This window comes from Phyllopteryx taeniolatus, chromosome 6 (assembly GCF_024500385.1).
Source record: "Phyllopteryx taeniolatus isolate TA_2022b chromosome 6, UOR_Ptae_1.2, whole genome shotgun sequence".
Lineage (NCBI taxonomy): Eukaryota > Metazoa > Chordata > Actinopteri > Syngnathiformes > Syngnathidae > Phyllopteryx > Phyllopteryx taeniolatus.
This window is the reverse complement of record NC_084507.1, coordinates 23,668,709-23,687,350: the sequence shown is the minus strand read 5'-3', so window position 1 is coordinate 23,687,350 and position 18,642 is coordinate 23,668,709. Positions and strand designations below refer to the sequence as shown.

At 43.5% G+C, this 18,642-nt stretch overlaps 1 protein-coding gene and 1 long non-coding RNA gene across 7 annotated transcripts in view; one reads left to right on the top strand and one right to left on the bottom strand.

Annotated features, from left to right (window-relative positions):
* agmo (alkylglycerol monooxygenase) overlaps positions 1–18,642 on the top strand; it is a 54,680-nt gene that overhangs the window by 30,388 nt on the left and 5,650 nt on the right. For 2 of the 6 annotated variants that reach the window (XM_061775578.1, XM_061775576.1), the window contains exons 10-12: positions 2,180–2,296; positions 4,406–4,488; positions 6,597–6,702. In XM_061775578.1, the coding sequence (XP_061631562.1) occupies positions 2,180–2,296; positions 4,406–4,488; positions 6,597–6,702 (306 nt within the window). Of the gene's footprint in view, positions 1–2,179; positions 2,297–4,405; positions 4,489–6,596; positions 6,703–6,783; positions 7,048–8,529; positions 8,587–13,994; positions 14,124–18,642 lie in introns of those variants that run through there. The other 4 variants (XM_061775575.1, XM_061775579.1, XM_061775574.1 and 1 more) reach the window with 4 other exon arrangements.
* LOC133479088 (uncharacterized) lies at positions 8,628–13,709 on the bottom strand. Its single transcript, XR_009788834.1, has 3 exons — positions 12,924–13,709; positions 12,415–12,506; positions 8,628–10,216 (listed from the first exon to the last, which is right to left on the bottom strand). It is a non-coding gene; the product is annotated as an uncharacterized LOC133479088 (long non-coding RNA).

The following is an 18,642-nucleotide window of genomic DNA, read 5'->3' as shown; positions in this document are numbered from 1 at the left end:
ATCCCAGTGGAACCTTTAAAAAAATCCATTCCGCAATGCTATTTGTGTTCAAAAATATTAAGCACAATGAGAGAGGGACCGAGCCCTGCTGCAAATAGCACAAACTGCAGTAACTGACACCCCACCAGTACAGCAAAGTGATACTTTTGTCAAAATGAAGTGCCTCAATTTACTTCAACATAGTTCCTTGGCACCAACATGTCACAAGAAAGCAATAAACACAAGCACAAAAACAGCATATAATGGAAAATACATGTTTCATCCTTCAAAAAAAATCCGTTTTGGAACGCTGATTAGCGGAAGAGGGATTGTACATGGACGCATGGAATGCAGCGCATGAAATAAAAATCTCCGCGTTTTGCTTGTTTTTTTTCCAATCAATTCAATCGGCCCTGAAAGTCATCTTAATGTCAGATGAATGGCATTTGAATTCATTTCAGTGGGAAAAGATGATTTCAGATACAAGTGTCTGGAGTTAGGAAGCGTAGCCTCGGAATGAATTGAACTCATATCTCCAGGCACAACGAAAATACATTAAAAGTACAAAACTAAGTTACAGCAGACAACGAGATGTCATTCAAAAGGCAAAAGAATATTGTAAATACAGTTGTCACCCTTTTGGAGATCGTCTTTATCAATTTAAAAAAAGAAATACATCTGGAGCTGCCGTGTTAGTCGGAAGCCGTCATCAGCTGCGTTCCATGCACGGATGGCTCTTTGCAATTTATCCTCTTCCATGCCATGAATAATCCTTCAAAGACGGCTCATGACGTTTCCCAATGTTTATTACAGCAATGTAGAACAATATTACCGCAACAGCGATTCCCTGAAGTGGGCAACACAGCAGTGATGTTGACGCACTGTATATTTTTCATATGGCGCAGATAAGTGATGGCTTTGCGTGCGCTCCATTAGGAGTTGGAAAATGGACTTCGCCGTGCTCTCGACACCTTTGATGTCATTCGTGTCGAGATGGAAATAAGACAAGAACAACCACACTTTTAAAAAAAGGAATGATTTTACTGGTGCTCAAAATTGGTAGGAATGTCTATCATGAGTAGCACCACAAAAAGTATAAGAAAACATGCCCCAAAATGCACAGGAAGTCAATCATTTTAGTTTGAAGCAGCCATTTTGGGGTCTCCAGTGATCCTTCGATGATTAACTTGGAAATTGACTCCCAATTGCTCCGAAATTTGAAGCATGTCATTTGCCGAATGTCGGACGCTAAATTGTGAAGAAATTTCGTTTGTGTCCTTCTGTGTGCGGGCATGGCAGCAAAGTTGGATGACGGGTCATAAAACACGACCCTATAATAACCACAAGAATTGGCCAAATTGGCCTGGTAGTGCCTTCCGGAATTCAAAATAAAATTCACCCCCCCCGAATCCTGTTTGCCATAGGAACACGAAATTTGGTGTGCATTTTTATCATGAGTAGAACCACAAGCAAGTCTCAAGAAGCCATGCCCCAAAATGCACAGGAAGTCAGCCATTCTAGTTTGAAATGGCCATCTTAGGGTCACATTGGCAATTTCCTGGGGTCTTTCAAAGACGAACTCACCCGAGAGATTTTGTCCGATTTGGACCACGTACACTAGACAAGTGGATGATGCTAAATTACCAAACATAAGATTTTTGGTCATTGCGTGTGAGCGGGAAATTTGATGACTTGTTTGGTAACGAGCATTTTGGGAAAAAAATCAGTCCCTCAAACCAGTTCCACTCAGCAGTATCATGTTTAGTAGACATTTCTACCGTGAGTCGAACCACAAAAAAGTCTCCAGAAGCCGTGTCGGGAAAAAGAGACAGGAAGTCTGCCATTTTGTTTTGAAATAATCATATTAGTCTCGAGTGGCTCAGGGACACCCAGCCGTATTAAAACAACTCATCCCCCCAAACCAGTTTGACTTAGCAACATAAACAATGGTAGGCATGTGTATGATGGGTAAACAACAACAAAAAAGTCTGAAGAAGCCATGCCCGGAAAGACACAATAACAGACTGCTATTTTGGTTTGAAAAGGCCATTTTGTTGTTGTTGTCATTTTGTCCATTTCCAGGAGCTATTTAAAGACAGGCGAGTTGTAGAGATTTTGTCCTACTAATGATGGTCACCGAGTGGTTGTGGGGAAGTGGTTTTATGTCTCTTAATGTATGTTTTTTCTTTTCCACTGGCAGGTGACTGGTGAGGAGAAGCTTCACGATCCCAGCTGCTCGCTGCCATTACAAGTTTACGTAGTGACACATTTCCTGCTGGTGCTGTACACGTACCACGAGCTCTTCGAAAACCAGACGGTATGTATTTGTCACATTAGTACAAATGGGAATCCCTTTTTCTTTCATTGTAGCAGAAAATCTGAACCAAAATGACAATTTTTCTACACTTTTTGTCAAATCCTTTGGCATAAATTGAACAATGCGATTCACATTTGGTTGTCACTATTGTCTATGACTTCTGACTTCAAATTCAATTTGTTGGGTTTTTTTTTTATAATGAATGAATGTATGACTATATACAAAATAAAGTGATGAGGTGAATGTACCAAACATACCAAAGCATATACCCATCTGTGGTTGAAAGTATACCGCAATATGAATTTTTGGCCATATCGCCCAGCCCTAGTTTTTATTCAGCTAAAACTCATTTTGTACCTAGTATTTTTGAAACTCGGACAGTCTTGACATGGCCTGCCTAAGATATTTGGTTCATGCGGTAGTGTGACGAGAAGGTCTCGAGCTCCCTAATTGAAGACTATTCGTCTGGCAACATGATTGAACTAATGACACAGTTTGTTGCGGCCGCTGGAGTGCAGTCATTTAAAAAAAGGAAAAAAAGAAAAACGAGCTACGTCTAACATCGTGACAGGATGACTGATCGGCCTTTCCCTTTGGAGGAACCTTTGTCTATTTTTTTCCACTTGCCGAAGCCAAAAGACCCCCTTCCCTTCCTCCTCCGTCAGAAAAATAAAGCATCGGGTCTCCTCGGCAGTTATCTTTGGAAGCCTTTTTTTTTTCCCCCCTCAGGCATGGTTTTGGTGAGCCGAGAAGTGCCGTCACGCCCAAACTCCTTCAAAACTCCCAAATAAAATTGCCCCTCTTTTTTTTTTTTTCGTTTGTGGTCCCACACACATTTACACACACGCACACACCTCTAGGGCCGAGAGGGCTCCCTGCACTCGCCTGCAAATGAAACACCAGCTGGTGGTCCGGCAGTGAACACAAATGCCTTAATTGTGGACTGGAGCCTTTCCCAAGCAAAATAGCCTTCAGGATGCAGCAATCAGGACTTTTGCGAAGGAAAATAACGTGAACTCCGCCGGCTCCCGCAATAAATCATGTCACCCCTTTGTGTTTATGTACTGTACACATGTGCGCTTGCTAGCTAGCAAGCCAGTCAATTTTATGTGCGACAGTCATTTTCAACACAAATCAAAGGCTTTGCTAATTGTAAATACGCACCAGGAGGCTTCAGGAGTGACTGACTGACTGGCTGAGCGACTCACTCACAGAGTGACTGACTGAGTGATTAAATGAGTCTGTGAGTGACAGACTGACCGACCAACTGAGTGACTGAATAAGTACGTGAGAGTGACTGACCAACTGAAAGGCTGACTGACTGACTGACTTAAAAGCCTTTTTACACCGTAGTTGCCCAGCATTAAAGGTCCACCGCGCGAGGACGACGGCGCTCGGTGTTACCCGTTGCACCGAGTATTGCACACTCGTGAGGCACACTTCCACGGAAGAATGCTTCAAGGTGTATTTCAGGCTGAGCTGGGGACATGCCTCTTCCAGCGACATTTTTCTGTTGTCCCAAAGCTCGGGATAGTGAGACATGGGATTTTTGAAGACTTACACCATTTTGCCCTTGCTGTTTACAGAACCGAAATCACACTCGGAAATCACTCCGCCAGACCCTCTCCTATTTGAGGTGCTTTCTAACATCACCACAAATGGAATTCTTTTCTATTTGAGCCTTATTTTTCGCGACACTTCCCCTCAGCAAGTCGACGGCGGTGTGACAAAGATCGATTGCCTGACCAGCTGACTGTAAGTGGCTGACTGACCAAATAAGTGACAGACTGAGTGACTGACCAACCGAGTCTTACTGAGTGACCGTGTGAGTAAGTGACTGAGTGAATGAGTGAGTGTCTTACGCAAAGACCCATCAAATTCCATGAGATGTTCTTTACACAGTCCAAAGTGGACTTGCTATTCATGTGCTGCTGTGCATCCTCCACGTGCCAGCACACTCAGGCTTGTTTGCCTTGGCACTGCCCAGGAAACAGTGGTACAGCCTGGTGCTTTAGGAAAGCTTTCTTCGGAGACTGTGAGCCAAGCAGCCGTGATGCTGATTACAGCTTTACATTGGAAGTCACGTCATGTGCTGTATTTGGACCCTAGACGCTGACCCAGTTGACCTTGCTGGGGATGACCGGCTACATCCTACTCACGCTCACCTCCCTGGGCTTCATCATCGACTCCAGGTACCTTACGCACGACACTAGCTCTTTTTATGCTGCGTATATTTGAAAATGAAAATATACAGGGTTTTTGGTTTTTTTTTAGGCAGAGGTGGTACCATTCGCATATTTGTGCGTATGCTGCTGCGCCCCTCTGACTCAAACAAACACTTTCACATTTATTTTATTATGTACTTTAGTCTGTTCGCCTTCGAAAAATAAAAAGGAATTTGTATATTTCTGATGCAGATTTTGTCTGCTCTGTTTGTGTTGAAGTAGCCGTCGTTTGAAGGTTTATATTTACCGTAACGTTGATGCCGATGTCCGTTAGTCCGTCTATGACTTTTCGCATTAGCATGAAGCTAGTTGACTTTTGTTATTACATGGTTTGACGATACATTTTGGTGTGGAAATATACAGTGGGTATGGAAAGTTTTCAGACCCCCTTAAATGTTTCACTCTTTGTCGTATTGCAGCCATTTGTTAAAATCATTTAAGTACATTTTTTCCTCATTAATGTACACACAGCACCCCATATTGACAAACAAATGTAATTGTTGACATTTTTGCTGATTTATTAAAAAGGAAAAACTGAAATATCACACAGCCATAAGTTTTCAGACCCTTCGGGTGGTGTCCATTTCTTCTTATCATCCTTGAGATGGTTCTTCACCTTCATTGGAGTCCAGCTGTGTTTGAATGTACAGATTGGACTTGATTAGGAAAGCCACACCCCTTTCTATAGAAGACCTTACAGCTCACAGTGCATGTCAGTGCAAATGAGAATCATCCTGTTAAAGGAACTGCCTGAAGCGCTCAGAGACAGAATTGCGGCAAGGCACAGATCTGACCAACGTTACAAAAAACATTCTGCTGCACTTAAGGTTCCTAAGAGCACAGCGGACTCCATAATCCTGAAATGGAAGACGTTTGGGACGACCAGAACCCTTCCGAGAGATGGCCGTCCGGCCAAACTGAGCAATTGGGGGAGAAGAGCCTTGGTGAGAGAGGTAAAGAAGAACCCAAAGATCACTGTGGCTGAGCTCCAGAGATGCCGTCGGGAGATGGGAGAAAGTTCGAGAAGGTCAACCATCACTGCAGCCCTCCACCGGTCGGGGCTTTATGGCAGCGTGGCCCGACGGAAGCCTCTTCTCAGTGCAAGACACATGTAAGCCCGCATGGAGTTTGCTAAAACAAACACCTGAAGGACTCCAACATGGTAAGAAATAAGATTCTCCGGTCTGATGAGACCAAGATAGAAATTGTTGGCCTTAATTCTAAGTGGCGTGTGTGGAGAAAAGCAGGCACTGCTCATCACCTGTCCAATACAGTCCCAACAGAACAGTGAAGCATGGTGGTGGCAGCATCACGCTGTGGGGGTGCTTTTCAGCTGCAGGGACAGGGAGACAGGTTGCAATCGAAGGAAAAGATGAATGCGGCCAAGTACAGGAGGGATATCCTGGACGAAAACCTTCTCCAGACTGCTCAGAACCTCAGACTGGGCCGAAGGTTCACCTTCAAAAAAGACAATGACCCTAAGCACACAGCTAAAATACCGAAGGAGTGGCTTCAGAACAACTCCGTGACTGTTCTTGAATGGTCCAGTCAGAGCCCTGACTTAAACCCAATTGAGCATCTCTGGAAAGACCTGAAAATGGCTGCCCACCAACGGTCACCATCCAACCTGACAACCTGGCTGTATTAGCTCAAAAGGGTGCTTCTACTAAATACTGAGCAAAGGGTCTGAATACTTATGGCTGTGTGATAAATAAAAAGACTGACGCAAGCACACTTTGCAGTTTATTTGCCGAAGTGCACACATAACATTCAGGGAGGTCAGAATAGGATGTAACGCTGGTTTTAGGGACTCTCCTGAGCATGGTTACAAACACAATACCCGCTGAAAGGGAAATCTGGCCTTCTCACGGTGTTTTCTTCTTCGACGGTTTTAGAAGCGATCTCCAAATGTTTCAAATTCATTGCTGCTTCGTGGCACAGTGTAATACCACAGTTGCGCTTGAAAATGACGGTAGTCAAATAACTGTTTTCATGATGGCAGAGCGTCTCGGGGCGCAGGCGGCATGTCATTTGGCAAATTTTAAACGCAAGAAAAATGATTATGTTGCATCCAGGCCGGCGGCGGCCATTTTCGAGTTGCTGCGCTGCATGGCCATGGTGATGTTGCTGCAGTCCAGCCACCTCAGGGCCCCCAACTCTGCTCTGACTGTGCCCACCCAGGTAAGGCTCCTTGACATTTTATGCTTCATGCATCAGTCCATTGGCTTGTTTAGTTTAGTTTATAAATTGTATTCATACAAGTAGGGGCGTGGCACGAGATTCCGGTCCCCCCAAATTCTCAGGACGCCCGCGACCCTTGTGAGGATAAAAACTGGAGCACCCACCCGGAGAAAAGCCACTCAGGCACGGGGGAGAACATGCAAACTCCACACAGGCGAGGCCGGGGATTGAACCCGGGTCCTCGGAACTGTGAGGCGGAAGTGCTAACCAGTCGGGCACCGTGCCGCAATTTGTATATTTTTCTCATATTTTGACAATTAGAAAACAATACAAAATATGAGATATAAAAAAATCGTAAAGATTAGGCAATAATGTAAAACAAGATTGAAAAGGATTACATGAAAATTACAAAGATGCTGTGAAAAAATAAAATACAAAGATACAGCATTATTCATATTTGGGATATTTGTGTCTAATACTTTGTATGTCAATGTTCGCGATCAGGAGGTTGCTCAATGTTTAGCATTAGCACGACAGACCTCGCATACCGCGTTCTTCGCTGCCCTATGCACGGATAAACTCCAACGAAAACGAGGACGTTGATTTCGAACAGATGAAGTCACTTGCAGGGGAAAAGTGTGCTGTCACGGTGATTTTCCCGACACAGTCGCCGTGTGTTTGTGTGGTCTGCTAGTGTGCAAAGAAAGTCCGGCCGGCGGCGCTATGATCTCCCGCTCCAGATGCGTAGGCCAATTGGCCCTCAAATTGGCGTGCCGCTCTGGCTGTGGACTGTACATGGCGGCTGACCTCTCATTATTGGCGCCCCCTCCCTCCATCCCTCCCCCACTTTTGGCTTTGTCCTCGCCCTGCCCACTGAGCACAGAGCAACACTTCTGGAAACAATTTGTGGCGTCTGCCGCTAACTAGAACTGGCTGATGGGATTTGCACGTGAGCGCCCAGTCGCCGCTTTTATTGTCCCGCCTGCGACTCCGCATGTGTGCTGCTCAGGTGCGCAAAGAAAATACGCTTTTTTTCTTCTTTTTGTTCTGTTAAAAATACATTGGATTATTTGGAATTTGAATCATCGCAGCTACCTCCTTTACTGTAGCTTCTCAACGGAGAAAGGTTACGACAAAAGAGGGCACGATTCAAAATCTAAACGGTGGTATAAAAAGTCTGCACACCGCTGTTCAAATGCTCGCTTTTTATGATGTGAAAATTATACCAAGATGAAACAGTTCAAAACTTCCCCCCCCCCCCCCCCATTACTCTGACCTATCACCTGTAAAACTCAATTTAAAAAAAAACCCTGAAATGTGTTAGAGAGGAAGTGAAAATCAACCGAGGTTAATATGATTGCAGAAGTGTACACACCCTTTTATAACTGGGTATCTGGCTGTGCTCAGAATTCAAAGTCATTAAACCATATAAAGTGTCCCTGATTAACCCCAAATCAAGCGCAACTGTTCTTGTAGGCTTTTCCTGACATTTTTACTTGCTGTTACTTAGTTACAAGTACTCAGTTACAGTTACTCGGTTCCAGGACACTAAGGTCCATTTACTGAGTTATAAACTGGGGATGTGGTTTTGTGTTCGCAATGAAACAATCGCATTCAAACTCTTGCGAAATGCGAGTCAGCGCACCTGCAACCTAATGAAACCCAAGTAAAGTTCCGATGTACTCGTTCAAAGGTATAAATCAGGAGAAGGGTACAAATGAATTTCCAAGATATGAAATATATGGCATATTATTACTAAAGCAGGCTCATTGGTGATTACATGTCCCCTTCCATCAAAATACCCTTTTTTCCACTGTTTTCGTATAGATTACTCTTTGTCGAAGTGTCTGGGTGGAAGTTGTGGCCTAACGCAGCTCCTTGTGAGTCTTTTCATTTTGTATTGGTGTGTTTGATTGTGACCGCTCCATTAACTGCGGAAAGTGCATCGTAATTTGGATTCATTTGACCTGAAGCAATATGGTGATAACACTGACAAGCGTGAGAATTTTGGATGATACGACATGTTCATAACGTTCCATGTCTGTACAAAACCTCCCCTTGTGCTCCAGTCCATTCATAAAAATGCTTTCCAGCCTCCCGTCTGGCGTGCGAGGCCGCGGTGTGATTCTATTGACAAAGCCCGCCGTAAATAGCAGCGAGCGCTTTAAGGGTGCCATATATCACACGCCAGGCACAAATAAATATCAATTCCTTTTTCCCCCATTGACGGCCACTTCAAAACGCATCAGAGTGGCGTGTCGTGTCATTAAAAGTGTGACGGCTGCGCTCACGTCAAGGGCGCCCATGTGTTAGCGACCATTTCTCGTCCTTGGTGAGGCTTTCAAGCACCTGCCAGCACCAACGAGCGTAATTGCGCATAAAAAAGTGCTCCAAGTCACACAGGGGCGTAGTCTATAAAACAACAAAACCAAGACTGAGAAAGGGCTTTTGATGGCAAAATTCGCATTTATTTACAGATATACAACGGAGGAAAGTTGAGTCGAGTTGAACGTCAGTGGATTTTTTTACACGGCGCTCGTCGTTCACTCTAACTACCGAGACACATACTCCGTTTATACTATACACACACACGTTAAATGGACTGCGCTTTATCGACGCCATCACGGTGCCCAAAGCGCTTCACAAAGCCTCACATTCACACACACACATTCAGAGACAAATGGGCGACTGCTGCCACGCAAGGCGATGCCAGGCCCATTGGGAGCAAATTAGGGTTCAGTGTCTTCGCCAAGGACACTTCGACAGTCGGAGCCGGGATATATACGAACTCTTGTTCACGTGTGAGGTGCTTAAACCTGTCAAGACTTTCGACAACTTGACATTTCTCTCCGTCGTAGTCGACGTGACCAACTGATGTTAGCTACCTAATCTTTCTAGTCGACTCAAAAACTGGGCTAATCTCAAATCCAAAGCGAAGCAACGCCGCCATCTATTGGGATCTGTTAGTCATTACCGCTGTTTACAAACCTGAGTTTCGCAGACAAGCAGGGCGAGACCCTCTACCACACCAACCCTTTGAAAAGCTTGATGAATGCATACGTCGGTGGCAGTAAATGACCAATGTACAGTGAATTAGTTAATTGTCCTGAACACGTTTTCCAGGTTCAATCGTTTTTTCAATGAAGTTTCTTGAGCCCATTCAAAGTAGTACATTTCCTAACAAGGTCAGCAGAGACCCTCTCTCTGTTGCCCCCTTCCGTCATTTAAGTTGCACACCCCTGATCTACACAGACGTTAAAAAAGTACAAAATCAAAGTACATTTTTAGCAAGCACGTTAGTATTCTTTATTGCTATTGTGACAGTAAAATAAAAATGACAGTTATGCCGTTAGGCTAACATTTTATTTACCGCCACATGGAGGCTTGGGTCAGCTGATGTTTCGTTTTGTTCCTTGGGTGTCAGCGAGGTTTGGCGAGTGATCATGAAACAGGAAAGCAATGATTGAAGCTCTGTCGGAGCTGATTGAGAGCTCATTTGTGCTTGTCTGCTTGTCTGTGGAAAGATCAATGTCCGGCTCACGTCAATATTATCAAGTTCAAGTCCAACACAAAGCAGCAGAAAGCGCCAATACGGCCTTTCCTTTCCCTGATAAGACAACCCGTTGTTATCCTGCCGCCGAATAAAGCTCACGTGCGAAAACCCTGCGGCACAGCGACATCATGCCAGTGCTCCCGGGAGCGGAAAGGAAAGGAAAAGAGAAAAATGGAGGGATTTGAAAGAGAAAGACGGTGTAAGCATCAGGGCGGTCGGGGGGGTGCACGCGGTATGAAATATTAGCGCGTAGCGTGCAGGGGAGCGCACCAGTCAAAACACTTAAGTGTCAAAGTGCGTGCCAGGTCGTGTTTGGAAGTCGGAACACAAATTGGACTGTTCCACTCCAGGAGTTAGCGTCTTTGGAGTATTTTTTTTTGTCATGGCTGAATTATGCTTCCCATTTAGCATGCAAACTTGAATTCAACTAAGCTCCACCCCTGAATCAAGGACTGGCCAATCGAAGCGCATTTTTGAAAAGCGGATATACTACTTTCTAATATTTTTGTATTTTTTTCAAATCGCTTTCTATGTTTTGCAATAACTTTGTTGTATTTTTTTAGCCTGATACAGGATGTGTGCTTTTTTTTCTATTTTCTTTAGTTTTGTTGAAAAAAAGCGATTCGACTCTGTGCCACCCCAATCGACGAATCCCCGTCATTTCTTGGAGCAAATATCGTGATAACAATTCATATTTTTTCGCCTCTGTAATGGTGATATAAAATGTTGGCACCGGAATGAAGGATTTGTACTTTGTTAATTCCCACCACTGAAATCCAGTCCTAACAGCAGCGAAGGCCTAACATTGAGATTGAGCTATATCAAATATGAAGGTTTTAAATCCACTCTTAAATATTAAGAGGGTGTCTACTCCCACGGTAAGAGTTTGTCAGATCTATTCTCAAATCATTCCAAAATAATGGCAGAGAGCGTTCATAGAGTCATGCTATTAAAAAAAAAACAAAAAAGTCATATTTTGACAGCAAAATGGTCCAGAGTGGCGTATCATTTCGTAGCATAAAGTCTTCCATCGCTCTCCGTTGGCTTTATTCAAATCCAAGTGGCTCGCTCGTGTCTTGGCTAACAATCACACGTGGTGTTGTAAAAATCCAATTCTTCGAGCGTCCCGCCTGGAAAACGTTCCCCGCCGCCAGTTCAGTTCGGGGGAGTTTGTCCGCTTTACGGCGTCATATAGCGTCCGCTCGGTCGGATTCGTCCTTGAGTCGTTTGGGCACCAAACGGGTTCCCGACGAGGTTTCCAACTTGGACGCCACCGAAGCGTGAGATTGCGGAAAAAAGGAGGTCGGTATGAGGAGGACTGGAAGGAGTGTCGGAAAAGCGGTCGCGTGCAAATGCTTCCCGGTTTAAAGAAGAGGAGAAGCGTGTTATTTCATTTGAACCACAGTAATCACAGAAAGCATGTGCAATGTCATTGATCGCTTTGTTACGCTCAAAAAAGCACCTGGTGTCAAGGACTCTGTCGGCCTTGACAGACCTTTGGGGAAAATTCAGCCACCGGGCAACATGAAATTTGGTAGGCGCGTCCATCATGAGTAGACTCACAGACAAGTCTTAAGAAGCCTCGTCGTAAGGGACACGACAAGTCTACCATTTTGGTTTGAAGCAGCTAATTTAGGGTCATTTTGGACATTTCCAGGGGGCCTTTAAAAACAAACAAAAATTCCGATTTGGACTGACAAACCTACTAGACAGATGCGTATTAAGATTTGATCATTCTGAATGGGTGGAGCATGATGGAGAAATTTGAAATTTGAAACTCGCCGTATTTCACAGCAATTTCACTTGACCAAATGAAATTTGGTAGATTGATTAAAAAAGAAAAAAACAAACGGACACAAAAAAGCCCCCAATGCCAGATTCACTTAACGACATGACATTTGGTAGGCATGTTTATCACGAGTGGACTCACAAAAATGTCTCAAAACACAAAGGAACTAAACGTCCATATTAGCGCCGTTCGTCCATATCCAAAGAATTGAAGTTCGCTACTGTTTTGTTTTTTTAAAGCTATAATCCCTTTACTGCTCTCTTCCTTTTTCTCAGCCTCGTATTTTTCAACAAAGTCCACAGCAGAAGCGTCATAACTCTTATATATATATATCAGCGGGCGGATGGAAGGAGTCGGGGGAACCATTCACCTCTTTGCCAGCCCCCCGGAGACTCATTTGTCTTTCCTGAAGAATCCCCTTGAACTGAGTCACAAAGGCCAACCACGTTTACTCTCTTTAAGCTGTGAAAATACAAACAAGGGTGTCATTTTTAACAATTTATGACTGACAAAAATAAACAATGGAAATAATTTGACCGGTAAAACAAAAAAAAACAGTTGCAGCGATATCCCGCCTTTGCTGGGTATTGTACAGTCCTTTGCGGATTGTCGCATTTGTAGATTTGTCTTTGATTGATTTTTCGAAGAACTCTTAATTCTATAAAACAAATGAAAAATCAAAGCAAAATGTATGCCGTGAAGCTTAGCAGTGCTGATTTTTCCACAGGGACTACTAATGTTACTGCAGATTCATGTAGAAATTGACGCGCGCTAGGAGGAAAGAGTATTTAAAAGACCGCACAAAGTTTGGGATCATTGCACACTTCAAAAAAGAAGATTACAAAGTGCGATATGTACTGCAAAGCAAAACTGTCTTACCCAACGGCACGTCGAAACACTTTCATACTCTCGCTGCGAGGCCACAACTGACAGTTGCATTAAAGCCGCGAAAAACTTGAAGTCCGCGCGTAAAAGAAAATGTTTGAAATGCAAATCTTTCTCCAGGGATGTGTCGTAAAAAGGTGTTTCACTGACGAGCGTCTCGTTTTAGAAGTCAAGAAGTTGTAAAAAATGTTTTCAATACGAATTTTCCTCAGGGGAGGGGCCCTAAAACACGCTGTTTTTGGGTTTTTTCATCCCTTCCTCGCTGGAGTCGTTGCTGCCGCCCTCAATGTATTCCTGAGTAGTATTAGTAATACTATGAGGAGTACTTTTCAAAGTATTCCTTCGTTGCCAATATCGCTCGCAGTTTTCGAAATAACAGCCAAAGCGTACTTGCTTCAAGCTGTTTACCTGTCACTCCCAGTTGAAGCTTCCTATAAAACTGACACAAAAAGCCGAGAATTCAACATTTTATATTTAAATACGGCGGCACGGTGACCGACTGGTTAGAGCGTCTAAATTGCCCGTAGGCGTGACTGTGAGTGCGAACGGTTGTTTGTTTGTATGTGCCCTGCCATTGGCAATTTCGAGTCTCCAATGAATGCATGTTTTTGGGATGTGGGAGGAAAGCGGAGTGCCCGGAGAAAACCCACGCAGGCACGGGGAGAACACGCAAACTCCACACAGGCGAGGCCGGGGATTGAACCCGGGTCCTCAGAACTGTGAGGCAGACGCTCTAACCGGTCGCCCACCGTGCCGCCAATTTGGCATCATCATGTATATATTTTTTTGTTGTTGTCTGTATCGTGGGTGGGCTTAATTTCTCGTTTTTTAACTTAAATAAGTAATTAAATATTTTTCATGCCATTTGTAAAACGCCCTTCTTTAATTGGTTGAAATAATGATTTACCTTCCTACTTGTACCCGTAATTTTAAACCTTCAAATAACTTCTACTTAACACACATGGACAGCAAAGCATATAAACAGGAACAACGACTATTACTGGCCTTCAATAGGGAACCTTCTCTGCCTCTTCTTTTTGCTGTATTATGCTGCATCTCTTCCAGTCGAGCTCAGTGCTGCCCGGCATGTTGTGGCAAAACGTGGTACTACACCGAAGGCGTGCAACTCAAATTGGTGGGAACACTATACTGTATTTATTAAATTGCATCTTTTATTAATTACATTTTTGCTATTATTTAAGCAGAGATTATATATATATATATATATATATATATATATATATATATATACATATTGTGAATAGCAGTGACCATAAAGCAATTTGAGTGTCTTGTATCAAGCGGAAGTGGAGTGAAAATCTCAGCTGTATGCAGCTGCTTGGCTGTCTTCAAATGAGAAATCGTCTGAACATCAGCGTTGCGGCATGTTGATATATGAGCCGCCATGGGAACTTTACAGCGCGTCGGGAAATAATTCTGAACTTTCTGGCAGAAGACGGCGATGGTGTCGTCGTGTCCTCACGTCACTGCTGAAAAAAATCCAATGTGTTTTGATCAATGTGAAAAATGTCCACTTATCAGTCGCACAACATGGAAATAAATGTTTAACAAGGTGTGTGAGATGACACTGTATGCACAGCTTTAGTTCAGTTTTCAGACCACCAACAATTAAGCGTTAAATGTAATAAAACAATAAAAAGGTGATATCCTGTACTCACGTTTTTGTGTCCTGCTGGAGTATAGGATTTTGATTTCGAGGTTTTTGCAGCGTTATAATAATGTTTTATGACAATTTACAATATGACTCTGTGCTAATATGGATTTTTTATGGTCTTGTTCATTCTTATTGATTTTTTGGGGGGTTGGTAAAACCACTTTTCGAGATCAAATTGAAGACATTTGCAAGGACTTTAAGGAATATTCTCCAACTTAGTCTAAATTACCAAATTCAAATGTTTTATTTTATTGTGTTTGTTTCTTGCCACCTACGTTCATGGCTCAATGGGAGCGAGCGAGTCTATGTTTCATCCAATATAATAATGACAATTCATTTTCAACTTTAAAAGGAAAACAAAATGCCATGATGATATTGGAGATGCTGATATAGTTAAGCATCACCAACCAATTTAAGGTGTTAAAAGTACAAGCCCAATTCCAATGAAGTTGGGACGTTGTGTTTAACATAAATAAAAACAGAATACAAAGATTTGCATATCATGTTCGACCTATATTGAATTGAATACACGACAAAGACAAGATATTCAATGTTCAAACTGATACACTTTATTGTTTTTAGCAAATAATCATTAACTTAGAATTTTATGCTGCAACACGTTCCAAAAAAGCTGGGACAGCCTCATGTTTACCACTGTGTTACGTCAACGTTCAATAAACGTTTGGGAACTGAGGACACGAATTGTTGACGCTTTGTAGGTGGAGTTCTTTCCCATTCTTGCTCGATGTACAGCTTCAGCGGTTCAACAGTCCGGGGTCTCCGTTGTCGTATTTTACGCTTCATAATGGGCCACACGTTTTCAATGGGAGACAGGTCTGGACTGCAGGCACGCCACTCTCGTACCCGCACTCTTTTACTACGAAGCCACGCTGTTGTAACACGTGCAGCATGTGGTTTGGCATTGTCTTGCTGAAATAAGCAGGGGCGTCCATGACAAAGACGTTGCTTGGATGGCAGCATATGTTTCTCCACCTGTCCCAGCTTTTTTGGAACGTGTTGAAGCCATAAAATTCCAAGTTAATGATTATTTGCTAAAAACAATAAGGTTTACCAGTTTGAACATGAAATATCTTGTCTTTGTAGTGTATTCAATTCAATATAGGTTGAACATGATTTGCAAATCATTGTATTCTGTTTTATTTATGTTTAACACAACATCCCATCTTCATTGGAATTGGGGGTGTAATAATAATGTACCCACCACGCATGTACCCATATTCTCCGTTGTGCAAAATATCAACCTGAGAACAAATAGCACGTAGTCAGATCGTGTCATTTGGTCAGGCACCAATCCAAATGAGAATTGATCAAATGCTAAAATGCTAACAGTTGATATGCAATCTGATGATCTGCCCTGTAGTTTGGTACATTCCAAATGAGAACTGATCAAGTACTAAGATTACTAAGACTATGTTGAACACAACGTCTGAACTTCATTGGAATTGGGGTTGGAGCTTGAGAAGAAATGGATCAACTTTCTTGAATGCTCAACTCCCTGAGAAGTGTTGTAAATCTCCGCCTCTAACACTCACTCTGGCGGGTGCCGTGCAGAATTGTGTCGCCTCAAGATTGAAAGATTGGATTTTTTCCCCCCCAACAAAACACTGTCAAAATCATTAGGTTAGATACATTTGAATAAGCCTGTTTTATTAAAAACGGAACTGGTCAGCCACCAAGGTAAGTTTGCGTGCAGATTCATTTCTGCCAGCAGCGATATGTATTTAATAAGGAGACAGCAAAATTTGGTAAAAATGCAGGATCATTTTGATATTTTTGATATACTGACAAGTTGGCCAGCACACACACACACACACACGCACACACACACACACACACACACTCACATACACACACACACACACACTATTACTACTTCCTGTGTATTCTTACGAGAGTTCGGCGCTCAGGAAGGATATGTTGGGCCGCTTAACGTCCCACCAGAGTATCTGGAGCGCAGCCATAAGAAATATTGCTCAAACGTGCACGCACACAAACACAGACAAGCACCAGACAGAACACATGTGAAACAGCAGTTGCTTCATGGCGAAAGTGCAGCTAAACACAAGACAGGAACTTTTGGAGCACCGTTGTGTTTGGACCGCTGGACGCACAGTGGTTCCCCTCGATATCGCAACGCATCTTTCATGCCAGCGCTATATCACAGATTTTAAATTCGTTTTTGGAAAAAAAAAAAACAAGTGTGTACAGTATACAGGCAAGTCCAAATTTAGAGTTGTGCGCCTTCAGTGTAGTACCACGTTGTGCCACAACATGCCGGGCAGCGCTGAGCTCTACTTGAAGATCCAGCCATCCATCCATTTTCTTGACAGCTTCTCCTCACGCGGGTCGCGGGCTGCTGGAGCCTATCTCAGCTACCTTCGGTACATCCTGAACCGATCGCCAGCCAATCGCAGGGCACATAGAAGCAAACAACCATTCGCACTCACAGTCACACCGACGGGGCAAGTTAGAGTCTTCAATTAACCTACCACTCGTGTTTTGGGGATGCGGGAGGAAAGCGGAGTGCCCGGAGAAAAGCCACGCAGGCACGGGGAGAACATGCAAACTCCACACAGGCGGGGCCGGGATTTGAACCCCGGTCCCCAGAACCGTGAGGCAGATGTGCTAACCCAGGGGTGTCAAACTCAAATTCACGGTGGGCCAAAATAAACGTCGCGCTCCATACTCGATATTTAATGACAAATCACTGCGATGTGCATGTTTCACTTCTCTGCAGAAATGTAGCGTTAAAGTTCATCATATGACAACAAACTTACATTTTGCTTAAACACTGACTCTGGAAGAAACAAACTATTACAAACACATGAGAAATCAAATTTGTCATAAAAGACATCAGTGGTATTTGTTTGCTGTTTTGCATTGAAATAGATAACATGAATTCTTCTGTCTCTCTATCTTCCATTGATATATCTGCGCCTACCTTTCTTTTTGATGTCAATCTTTTCTCAACAAAGCAACCCCAAAAAACAAGAATGTCAATAAAAAGCCAAACTTCAAACTATTAACAGTCCCTGCCTGCCTCGGTCGGAGTTGATAAAGGGCATTCAAAAAAAACATGAATTCAATGGTTCTATTCTTTGTTACAGCCACGTTGCGCCACACACGACAAACAGGTGTGTCTTTTACTTCCGTGAACAGATAATCTGCCTCCCACCTGTCTCGGAAGTTAACTGTCTTCCATTTTTGGGAAGGGGAAGTGTGAATTTGCCCGAGGAGACTGGCAGCGTAGTTGCTAATGAAAGGCGGCACTCGCCGGTCTCGACCGATGGGCCGACACGCTAGCAAAGCATTCTGGGATTTGGAATATTAGTGGCGCGTGTGCTATATACTGGCGGGCCAGCGCTAATACACATTTGATATTAAATATAATGACATCGTGGGCCAAATTTGGCTGACGTGTGTGTGCGCTAACCAGCCGGCCACCTCGAAGCAGTCTTCATAAAGCCGTAGCTCGCCTGAACTCCCCCCAGATCCTGCCGAGCTATGAGAAAGAAAGAATTCAACCTAAAGCCCTCTCGGCTCTCTCCATCGAAACGGTAACAACCGAGCTGCAGCCTACTTTACATCCAAACCAGCGGGAAAAGGCACTCGGCTGCTTGCTGTTTGGTCGCTTGGCAACCAGCACCAAATATGGGGAAAACTGTTCCATTTAGCTGTTGATAGGACAACTGAAAGTATTTTATCGACAGGCCTTGCTTTTAATTGAATTCATGATTGTTTTTGTTTTTATGAAATGATTTCATGTGGCAGTAAAGCAGATTTTCACCTATTGTGGCTGGGTTTGGAAATGGGCACAATATGGGCAGTGTGTCCCGCATGAAGAGTAATTGCGGTCTGGTTGTACACAGTTTGCAGTTGTGAGCATGTGTTCCAGTTGCCGATGACTTATTGCATCGTCGTGCTCGCATGTGTCGTCCGTCTGTGGTGTGTCAAAATACGACATGAAATCATGTCGTCGAGATGTTAGCGGTGATGAATGAACAGTTGAGTATGAAG